We start from the raw sequence: 12444 nt of genomic DNA, 5'->3' as shown, positions 1-12444 counted from the left end.
AAATCTATATTAGTCAAGTTAATGATTGAGTGTTGGTATATCTCCCCTGTTTTTTTATAATTCAAATGAGTTTGGATTGTTAAAAGTCGGGTTTTTTTAATATTGCATGGTTTAGATTTGGTTTGACAACATTCTTTTCCTTCCTCTGAACAGTCCCAGTCCCTTCCCATCCAGTCAATTTCAAGTATATTCTATATACTTTATGAAGCCTCATAAAACAGCTTAATGGCATAGGATAGTGAAAATGTGAAGATGAAATATGGTACAGATTATGATGTTTATAAAAGATAGTTAAAGATTAATCTAGCAGCCTCAGATGTCTTTAAGAAATTGGCAGTCTTATGGTGAAATAAACACACACACATAATTTGAGGCAAAACTTTTTTTATTTAACTTTTTTTTTTAACTACACCAGCTATTTACAAAAAGGTACCTCATTCTGTCTTCTGTCTCGCATTATATTCAGTATGCATCAGGATGATACTCCCGGGAGAATTTTCAGGATTATTCATTCTTTGAATAATGGCTTGTATGTGGGCTTCAAAGAAATGCAGTAGGAGTGGGAAGAAAAACATTTTCATTTCCAAAGGAATGTTCTGAACTTCCCAGGGGACACTGAGAAAAGATCTTGTTGAACTGAGGGACACTTGACAGCCACTTAAGTAGCTCAGTACATTCACAGTAAAAACTGTTTTCCCTCCTCCCCATATCCTAGTTTTATGCATGACAACAACTTGGTATTCAAATAATGCATAATCTCACTTATAGTACAGGGAATTCATTAATGGATAATGCAGAGAATAAGTGATACAATGTCAACCATAGAAAAGCAAAGCGCTCCCTTGTGGCGGGATAAGGTTTTATTCAGTCTGATCTGAATTAAAAGAGTTTTGAGCCCCTTGTCTGCTTAGAGACAGTTTGGCTTTTAACAGGAGCTGCTGAAGAAATGTAGAATTTTGAAAATGGCAAATATATTTTGATCAGCATTAAATTCAGGGCACTACTACTTCTGCTACTCACTTATCATGAGTCTGCAATACCTTTCTTGGCCAAAGGAAAAGGGGTTTAATTCAGTGAGAAACAGATGGCTTGAACATGCAACCACAATGCACTTAATCAGCTATATATGCAAAAAAAAAAAAAAAAACCAAAAAACAAAACAAACAAACAAACAAAAAAACCTCTTCCTTTGTTTTTACTTAATGGTTTGCAAAAATTTTAAATATGAATCTAATGGCATGAGCATATAATGCACTATTATCCTGCACATAAATCTTGAAATTCGATGGAGTAAAGATGGCAGAACTGTTAGAATTTTTTTACATGTAAATAATTGATATTAAATGTGAACACATAAGAATTCATCTTCTTTTGTGTTTTGCTTCTAGTTAAGTAGAACATTTAGGGATGGAATCTAAAGTCTTTAACAAGTTTTATTATGATTTTCAGTGGTTTTTGGAATACTGTATTCATGCAGGTAATGGATGACATCTATAACAGAAGTGTGTTCTTTTTTTTTTTTTTAAATCATAGATACAGTTTTCTACTCTCAGAGATTTTCTTTCCTAAATGAACACAGAAGTGTTTCTTATAAAGAGTGCAGATTTTGATCACTGGGAACTTTACCCACTGGTTGAATGATTGCATCTCTCATTATCATCCAGATGTTAAAATTTTCTCTACACTGTCAAGAATTCATAAATCCATTCAGTCATTCATTAATTATTTTAATAATTATTTTAACAATTCATTGAGTGCCTACTACATACCAAGTTCTGCTTTCAATGTGGGTAATTCAGCATAACCAAGGCAGACGTGGAAACACCATTAGGATTTTAAGAGAAGATGATCTATGTAGATTGGTGGGAGAAGAACCAGAGAGACTATGAGGAGGCCAGGTAAAAGCATTTTTTCCATAGACGTGGTGGTGGCTGGGGCTAGAGAAGTGGCAGTGAAAATAAATGGACAGAAGTGAAACTGACAGAGGGGGCAGAGAGAAAAACAGATACGTGATTCTGGTAGTCATTGTCAATGACTATGTCAGGATATACTTTTTGATTCACAGAGATATATTTTATACTTGAAGTTAGGAAAATAGGATAGGGTATATTAGGAAGAATGATTAATGATAATGAAATTAAAGCCAAACTGGAAGGAACTCAAAACATAGAAATTAGATAAAAGTGATAAAAACTAGAAGTAGAAACCAAAAGAGCAGCTAGAAGCAAGATGGAAACCAGAAAAGTCAGATAGTGTTTCTTCCATGAGGAAACGCTTTAAGAAAAGAGTGTCTAGTAGTATCTAATGATGTGAAGAGACTGAACAAATAAAATAAATAATTAAGGCTTTGATAAAATAAATAATTAAGATTTCAATAAAATAAACAAGGAGATCTGAAAGAACAAAGTTTTCATTTTATAAGCTGATGCACAGCAGGGATGACAGCCTCCAAAGAAACTGCTTTAAAGAGATTAAACAGAAAAGGGGATTTATAAAGCTTTTGCAGATGAAGCCATGCTAAGGACAAGTAGGAGTGATTCTGGAAAAATAAACTGCAAGTCTTTAAGCATTTTGACATACAAGCTTTCAGCAAAGTAAGTCACCGATTGGGGTGGGTAAGAACAGAAGGATCCCTGCAGGTTCCTTGAGAACTATACAGGTTGTTATTTCTAGTTACTACTTTAATTTGGGGTGGTGTGGAATTTTCCAACTGGGGTAAATGGGGCCTAGGAAAATGTTATAAGAATAGGAAGACTCAAGTGGTTTCAGGGAAATAGTTTTTCATCTGAGTATATTAGTTCAGTATATCACTTAGATGTCATTGGTAACTTTGACAGAAACAGCCAGATGGAATATATGGGGAAATAAAGTAAATAAGAGTAAGTTTTATTAGGAGTTTGGAAAACTCTTTTGAGAAAGTTAACTCTAAATTAGATGTGAGAAAGGAATAGTTAGAGCTGCGTTTGTATACAGAATGTGTACAAATGAGTGACTTATATTTTATGTAATTATTTATCATATATTATAATGTTTTCATTTATTATCATCAATATATTATTAATTTATTATTTATTGATTGATACGACTAACTAGAACATGTGGAAATGAAAAGCTCCAGTGGAGAGGAAAATGTTGAAGATAGAGACAATAATCAATGGTACAAAGTTTAGGAGGTGGGAAGGAATAGAATCAAAACAGCAGATAAACCATCTAAACTTTATTCTGTCAGAATAGAAGGATGATTGCAAATGGAAATTACTTTAAAGTTGGTTCAAGAAGGTTTGGAAATCCCAATTTGATGACTTCTATTTTGTCTATGATGAAAAAACAAAAAAAATCATCTGACAAGAGGGAGTGGAAATAAGGGAGATGAGACATAAAAGAAGGTTGAAAATTTTTGATATTGTTACTCAGGAGAATGGAAGAAGATGCTGGCAAGAGAAACAGAGTAAAATTGATTGGAAATAATGAAGGCCCAATAAATATTAATCACCATTTATATTATGGACCCAAATATTCAGAGAAGGGATTATTTTTTCCAATTTTATTCAGTTTCTTGGACCATAGATTGCAAAAGTGAATGGCTGAATCTATCTATGGTTAGAGCTTTGCCAAGAAAGAATAAAAATGTTGCTTTTTCACATGAGAAGGGAAGTATCTCTCTAACAAAAGTAAGAAACCTCCTTTCAAAAAAAGCAAGTGGTATTATGTACCTTGGTAGGGTGAGAAATACAAATAAGTATGTCAGAATGGATGAAAGTGAAAATACTCAAAGGAAGAAAGAAATGATGATGTAAAAACTGGAATAGTAGCTGTAAGGGATAAATAAGATGAAAAGAATGGAAAACATATTTGAAAATATAAATAAGATAAAAAGGCAGAATATCATGAGCTCTCCCCCAGAATCAGTCCATCTGACATAATTTTGCATATTATTTAATTATAAGTCTTAAGTCTCGTTTGGGGATTGGCAAACTGAAGCTCATGGGACAAAATGAACTGTCAACTATATTTGTAAATAAAATTTTATTGAAACACATTTATGGCCATCTATTTGCAATTGTCTATGGCTGCTTTTGTCCTACTATGCTGGAGTTTAAAAGTTGCAACAAAAATCATATGGCCCTCAAAACAAAAAATATTTGCTATTTGGAAATGTATTTGCTGATACCTAATCTTAATTATAACAGAATATTTACAGAGTAACAGATTATATTCAGAATAAAAACTTTTAGATGTATAATTAATTCTTCAGACAAACTTGCAACTCATTCATTCAATAAATATTTTTTAAGCCCAATCAAAGTATCAGGCTATTTTCTAGATACTGAATATTTAGTAGCCAAAAAATGGGGGAGATGTATATACTTAACAAGTTTATGTTTTAGTAGAAAGGAAAATTCGGCAAGTACAGTAGATAATTAGTATTAAATACTACATAGGAAGTAAAAAATTGGTGAGAAGAGGCATTAGTTACTTTAGATGGGCTTCAGAGAGGCTTCCTCAGCATAAAAAAGAGATCCCAGTAGGCTAGAGCCCATTCCAGACAGAGGGACTAACTAAAGACAAGACCCTAAAGCTAAAACAAGCTTGACATATTCAAGAAATAGGAAGCAAATTCTGTTCCCTGGAATTATCAGACAAACAAGAGAGTAGCTTTAGAATAGTTTAGTCAGATAGATAAAAGTCAGTTCATGTAACACTTTGTAAATCGGGAGAGCAGACTGAATTTTACTTCAGTTAAAACAGAAAGCCCCTGAATTATTCAAAGTAAGTAAAGAGGTCTGATTTAGTTTGAAGTAGTCACTGGCTGCTATGCAGAGTTGTAGGGGGAGAGGTGGAGTATGGATTGTAAGTAAAAGACTAGAAATAGGGAGACAAGTTAGAAAGCTCTTGCAATTTCCAAGGTCAGTGTTGAAGTGGTGTGGATTTAGGTGGATGGTAGGAGAGATGGAGAAAATTGAACTGTCTAGATTTTTTTTAAGTAATGGAGGTAATGGCATTTGCTGATGGAATGAAGTAGGGATGAGAAATAAAAAGGAACAAATAATAACTCTTTTGGTTTTGAATGGGCCATTTAGTAGATATAGAAATATAACCCCATTTAGCACATTATTAAAAACTGGAGAAGATATAAGTGTGGAAAGAAATCAAGTGTTCCCTTTTGAAAATGCCAAGTTAGACTATTTTATGTCCTAATGGAGAAGTTGCATAATTAATCTGATATTTATCCACAGTTTCAAAGAGATTGGTGTTGTATTGGAACATGTGAAACTAGATAGGCTAAGCTCAAAATTATGCTAAGATAGAAAACAGGAGACCCAGAATGGAAAATACAACATTTGAGTCAAGAGAGAGGATCCGGCACAAAAGATGGGGTAGGAGTGCAAGAGGGATGGCAGACAAAATGATGAATTTTATGTAAAGGAAAGCAAAAGAATAATGACTTAAAAAGAAAAGAATCACTGTTTTTGATGCATATGATAGAGAAAGAATAGAAACAGAATTGAGGTTTGAATTTGGAAAAATAGAACTCTTTGATTTTGATAGAGCTGAGGGGATGGAAGACAGATTAGGGTAGATGGAGGATAGAAGGTGAGGTGAAATGAGGTCATAGTTTCTTTGGTCAAATTTTTCAAGAACTTTTTTTTAATACAAGGGAACAAAAGGGTAAGATGATAGGTAGAGGATATTGAGTCAAGGGATATTGTTAATATAGAAAATTCTAAAGTACGTTGTATTCCTATATGAATAATTCAGCGAGATATTAAAATATTGATAATGGGGACAATTGAGCAAGAGGCATTCTGGAGAAGAGGGAGACTTGTCTCTATAGCAGCAGAGGAGGAGATGGCCTAAAACTATAGTTAGGACAGTTCTTCCATTGTAAAAGGAAAGAAGATAAAGATATGAATAAGGATTTTCACAGATTGATGCATTTCTGGGAGGCATATGAAGTAGCTCTTGTCTGATTACTTCTGTTTTCCTCATAATAGATGAGGTTGCATCATCAGTTGAGATTTTCTAGCATTTCAGCACAATCTTGCTCCCTGTAATGCTATTTCCCATATCAGAAGTGCTATAACACCAGAAATCACATTTCCCAGACATCCTCACCATCAAAGTTTGGGGATGTGTGATCAATGGGAAGGCCCCCGTGCTGGTAAGAAGAGCAGGAAGCAACAGGGTTTTTGAAAGAGCAAAATATAAGGTTGGGTTTCTGTAGCTACTGGGCCAGAGTAGTGCCTGTTTCTTCAGGGGGATAGTCATTTCCTAAAGTTATTGACTCCCAGGTAACGCAGCCTTCCCTTTTTAAACATTTCAGTCCTTCCAACAATTTTGCAGCCTATTTCCCTCTACAATCTCTATTTTTTTTCAATTTTTTTAATGTTTATTTTTGAGAGACAGAGAGAGATAGAGCATGAGCAGAGAAGGGGCAGAGAGAGAGGAAGACACAGAATCCAAAGCAGGCTCCAGGCTCTGAGCTGTCAACAGAGAGCCCTGTAGGGGCTTGAACCCACAAACCAGGAGATTATGACCTGAGCCGAAGCCGGATGCCCAACTGACTGAGCCACCCAGGTGTCCTCCTCTACAATATCTCTTGATGCTTTAAGTATATAGAGTGGTAGCTTCTGTTTTATTACCTGAATCCTGACAGTTGCCACAGTGATGAAGTCTGAGGAAAAGAAGGTCTGAAATAGTCATTGAGAAGGGCAGTATACAATGCTATAAAACAAGCCTCTTACACTTGAAATAAGACAGAGTTGAAGAATATCAACCACTTAGCCCCTTTCTTTCTGCCCCTGCTATGATATGTGATTCATTAAGCAACTTCAGAAAATCACCCGAGTATCATGGAGCCTAATTTTGAAATCCCCAGTAAATGCTTTACTATTCCATAAAACACTAGCAACATGTTTGCTCACCCAAAATCTGAGCCCTGTCAATGGCAGAATTTCTTAACTTATTAGACCATTTTACTTTTTAAGCAAAATAATTTTTACAGATTCTTAAATGTGCCATTCTATAACTTTTCTCATTGGTTGTATTTGTTTTGTGATCACTTTGAAAAAAATGAATTTCTTCTTCACATAACAGCCCTTAAATATTTTAGGATACCTATTATGAAAACTTTTTTTTAATGTTTACTATAAAATCCTTCCAGGTCTCTCCTTTTAGTCAATGGTACTAAGTCTACTCAATATCCTGTCTTCTGGCCCTAATCAGGTTGGTTAATACCCCTCTTAAATCATGGCAGCTGGAATTGTATAAGTACAGTATGAACAGCCTGGAAAAAATTGACAGAGTTGCTTCCCTTACATCTAAGTTTACATCAGCATTTATTACAAACTTAACTGCACTGATAAATATATCCGTAACAATCAATTAATATAGCTAAGATTTTTTTGTTGTGTTTTTGACTATATAATCTCTATATTTATAAATTTAGTTTTTAGACATATTCAAGATTTACATTGATCTGTAGTTTTGCTTCATTGGATTTGGCTTCTTTTTAGACCTTTTCTTGGATACTCCTTCAGTCATGCACCATATTCACCATTCTACTGCATCTAATTACATCAATTGGCAGATTTTATCATCACAGCATTATTAGTTTCATCCAAATCAATGTCTAAAATATTTATGGATGATTACTCTAGGATTACATTGGAGACTTAAAATCTATGTACATTGTTTAAAATATGAATGCATTGTTTAGGACTATCGGAAGTAAGAGCACATGCAGAATAGAAAACCTAAAAGATGGAGGCAAGTGGAGAAAAGTATGGGCTGAGGCCTATGATGGTAGTGAAGAACCACAAGAGTAAGGAAGGGCACTGTATTATTTGCTAGGGCTGCATAACAAAGACTACAGGCTGGGTGGCTTAAAGAACAGAAATTTATTTTCTCACGGTTTGGAGGCTGCAATTTCAAGATCAAGGTGCCAGCAGGGTTCATTCCCTGTAAGGCCTTTCTCCTCAGCTTGCGGATGGCCACCCTTTTGCTGCCTCTTCACATACTCTTTCCTTCATGTTTGTGCATCTCTGGTGTGTCTAAGTCTCTTCTTCTTGGAGGAATAGCAGTAATTTTGGATTAGGACTCACCCTCATGGCAATCATATTAACTTAATTATCTCTTTATAGGCCTTCTATCCATACAATCACATTCTGAGATATGGGGTGAAGGCTTCAATGTATGAATTTTGAGGGAACACTATTCGGCCCACAGCAAGTAATTATACTGACAACAAAATATGAGACTAGAGAATTACAGAAACAAAAGAGAGAAGGGAAGAGGGAAAGAAGTGGGGAGAAACATTGAGATTAGTAGTTTAAGCAAAAAGGCAGAGGTAGAAGAGTGATTAAGGACACTGAAAACATAAACTGACATCTGTTTAGTTTTATAATCTCTATGGCATAATGCTTGAGCAGGCTTGCAACATTTCCAAGGCTAGAGAGCAACTCTGGTTATTCCTGTTCCATACCACTGCCCCAGATAAGAGTCAGAAATTCTCTGCATTCTCCTATAAGCTTTAAAATGTTCTAAAATTTTTCTGAATAAATGGTATTTTATAAGCATTATTAATTCCAGTACTCTCTTAAGATGCCAAAGCTCATCCTGTCCCTCCCTGTTGCCAAAAATGATCAAAAATGTTAGATTTTATCTGATTTGAAATTTCTTTAGTTTTGATACTATTTATGTTCTCTTCTTGAAATCTACTTCTCCACTGCCTTCCTCCACCCTATACACTCCAATTTCCCTTCCCGTCTTTTTTACTACTAACTCTCCATTTCTCCTGACACCTCTTAAAATTGAATCCTTGAGAGTTTCATCTTTAGGTCTCATTCCATTTGTATTAGTTTGCTGATTTGGCCTCATCTGCTTCCAAGGTTTCACCCTTCATTCCTTGTGTTACAGGCCCACAGAGTGCATGATTTTTCCTTAGGAGATCTCCAGTTAATTGCTCCAGTGTACTTAAAACTGAATATATTCAGAGTTAAACTCATTTTCTCTGTTACTTTCTTACTTATGTTCATACCTGCTATGTTTCCTGTGTTACTTTTTCTGATTAATGAGTCTGTTATGTACTTAATGGCTCAGGTTAGGGGAGTCATTGGGTAAACATCATCCCAACGGTTGTCCACTCTCATTGCTATTAGAATAAAATTCAAATGACTTACTATGGTGTCACAAAGACACATGCATGACTTGACCCTTCATCTCAGACATGATCTCCTATCACATTCCCCCTCTTTTACTGCGTTTTATGTACATGGGAATCTGCTTATCCTTAAGAAGATATGCCGGTGCCTCGGAGACGGTAGGCAGCCTCACCACGAAGCTGAACATCTCTTTCCCAGCTACTGGCTGCCAGAAACTCATTGAAGTGGACGATGAACGCAAACTTCGTACCTTTTATGAGAAGCGAATGACCACAGAAGTTGCTGCTGATGCTTTAGGGGAAGAATGGAAGGGTTACATGGTACGAATCAGTGGTGGCAATGACAAACAAGGCTTCCCCATGAAGCAGGGTGTCTTGACCCATGGCCGTGTCCGCCTACTGTTGAGGAAGGGGCATTCCTGCTACCGACCACGGAGCACTGGAGAAAGAAAGCGCAAATCTGTTCGGGGTTGCATTGTGGATGCCAATCTCAGTGTTGTTCTCAACTTGGTCATTGTGAAAAAAGGGGAGAAGGATATTCCTGGACTCACTGATACTACTGTGCCTTGTCGCCTGGGGCCCAAGAGAGCTAGCAGAATCCGCAAGCTTTTCAATCTCTCAAAGGAAGATGATGTCCGCCAGTATGTTGTGAGAAAGCCCCTAAATAAAGAAGGTAAGAAACCTCGAACCAAAGCACCCAAGATACAGCATCTTGTTACTCCACGTGTCCTCCAACACAAACGTGGGCGCATTGCTTTGAAGAAGCAGCACACAAAGAAAAACAAGGAAGAGGCTGCAGAATACGCTAAGCTTTTGGCCAAGAGAATGAAGGAGGCCAAAGAAAAGCGCCAGGAACAGATTGCCAAGAGACAGAGGCTGTCTTCTCTGAGAGCTTCTACCTCAAAGTCTGAGTCCAGTCAAAAATGAGATTGTTGTAAGAGGAACAAATAAATAAGATCAGACGTAAAAAAAAAAAAAAAAAAAAAAAGAAGAAGAAGAAGATATGCCAAACTTTTCCCCATCTTAGGATATTTGATCTTCCCCTGACTATTACTCCACAAGATTTTCAGATGACTTATTTGTTCTCAACATTTGGATCTCAGCTCAAATGTCTCTCATTATCAAGATCTCTGTTCAAATGTAACCTTCTTAACCCACAATGTCATCACCATTTGTCACTCTCTGTCCTATTATCTGCTTTATTTTCTTTATAGCACTTATCACTTTGGAATATCAGGACTGGTCTGTCTTGCTTATTAAAATCTAATCTTGCATTTCCATTTTCACAGTACTAAAGTAGCTCTTAATCATGTACAAAGTGATGTCTGAAATTTTTACCATAGTATATAAGCCCCTCATTATCCTGTCCTACCTCTCTCCATCTTGTTTATTTTATGTTAATTGCCATCCTTCCATATAGAAACCCCTTTCACTTTATGCTGCAGTTATTCACAATCAAGTTTACTGCATGCCTAATATCCAAAGTCTTCTGTTTACTCGACTTAAGCTTAATATTCTTATCCATAAATTGGGGACAAGGGAAGAAGTATGAGATGGAGGAAATTTTTTATTTCTAAATTTGCTCTGATAACGTAATAATATATGTAACGTGCTGTGTATACGGACTGTCACATAATAACCACTCAATAAAAGCTAGCTATGATTCTTGTGACTACTCCATTCCTATTGTAATGCTGGTAGAGATAAAATCCATATAGCTATTATGGTGATTGTAACTTTCAAATAGTTTATCTTCTCAAAAAGGGCAATTTTGTCACTGTTAGCACCCTACTTAAAATGTTCTCAAGTTTTTTATATTTCCACATCTGCTCCATAGTGACAAAGTGTCAAAAGCATAAGTTGAAAATGTGACAAATATTGCATTTTCATTAAAATATAACATTTCAAGCCAAAGTGCATTCACATTTACAATATGTTTACTTACATTTTTTCTGTCATTATGAAATGACATATGACTGTGTAATCCCAAGAAAAGTGAAGAATATGCATAGACATATAAATATATATGTATATAAATTCTCTATTAGCATTATAATTTGATTTCTTATTACAATTTATTGTTATACAGTACATTACTACCATCCTACTCATATTACAAATTTAAACTACTTAAAACAATTTAAAATTTTGTTTTGATAATATGGACAGAATATTTCGATACATTATGATTAGTAAACTTAATAGTAGGGCATTAAATTATAATTATTAACTTATCAAACTGGACAGACCTGAAAGGAACATTAGATCCATTTCACATAATACCTTGTATAATTTAAAACTCGAAAGGAGAAAACAAATATTAGGATAATAGTACTCGAGTCTACAAGTGGTCTTTTCACTTTATTGATCCAGTGAACTAATCAGAATCATTTTTATTTTGTTTTCTTCTGTTAAATAAAAGCAGGAAGTATAAGAGCCATATGATAGTTACTAACATAATGAACTGGGGCTGTCTAGCACAATGGGTCCATTGTATTTGCCTCATAACAAAGTACTGGAGAGTTCATTCAAAACTGTATAAGCCAGGTGGCATACTAATTTCCACATCAATATATCATTGAATACACAGTAATAGAACCTTAAGGCAGATGGTGTTTTGAAAAATCATTACACATGGGAAGTCTCTTATCTGTAAAAAGAATGTCTGAAACATATCTATTTCTATAATGTAAAAGACCACAAAATCCAAATCCTAATATTAGAGCAAAAACTTAGAAGTTATGCCATTCAGTATTCTTCCAAATCACAGAATTCTGTCACAAAATTTTGAAAGGTTCTAGCTCATCCTTTCTTTAAAATCTTTCAAGGATGAGTAATTTGGCATTCCACATGTAATCTCATTTTTTAAAAAGTAAAAAAACAAAGCAGAACTTATTATAAAACTTCCTTTTGAAAGTTGAATTTAAAACTCCCTTTTAGTTATTCTGTATGTTTAATTAGGTCTTATTCCCTTTCCAGGAGCAGCCTCTTTTTTGCTCTGATAATGGATTTCATGCTCTAATCTCTTCTAACTCAATATAATTGCTTCTAGTACCTACGATAGTTTTTACTTTTCCCCAATTCCTAGGCCTAGTGTTACTCTGGTTGCAGCACTATGGAATTGTTCAGTTGGTTCATATCTTCTAGGAGAGAACAAAATACAGCAGAGGTATCTTGCATACTAAAGTGAGACCATACAGAATCACAGAAACAACAAATCACAAATCTAAAACCATATATGTATATTCCTCATCATTCTGTTTTTCATTCTATCCTATAAT

The 12444-nt window shown here is 35.1% G+C and overlaps 1 protein-coding gene across 1 annotated transcript; it reads left to right on the top strand.

The window, feature by feature from the left end:
* The first annotated feature begins 9229 nt into the window (after positions 1–9229).
* LOC122241945 (40S ribosomal protein S6-like) lies at positions 9230–10132 on the top strand. The gene has a single exon (XM_042998457.1). The coding sequence runs from the start codon at positions 9230–9232 to the stop codon at positions 10088–10090; it is 861 nt and encodes a 286-aa protein (XP_042854391.1). The 3' UTR covers positions 10091–10132.
* The last annotated feature ends 2312 nt before the right edge of the window (positions 10133–12444 follow it).

The sequence above is a fragment of the Panthera tigris genome, chromosome A1 (genome assembly GCF_018350195.1).
Source record: "Panthera tigris isolate Pti1 chromosome A1, P.tigris_Pti1_mat1.1, whole genome shotgun sequence".
NCBI classification, from domain to species: Eukaryota; Metazoa; Chordata; class Mammalia; order Carnivora; family Felidae; genus Panthera; species Panthera tigris.
This window is presented reverse-complemented; position numbering and strand designations above follow the sequence as displayed.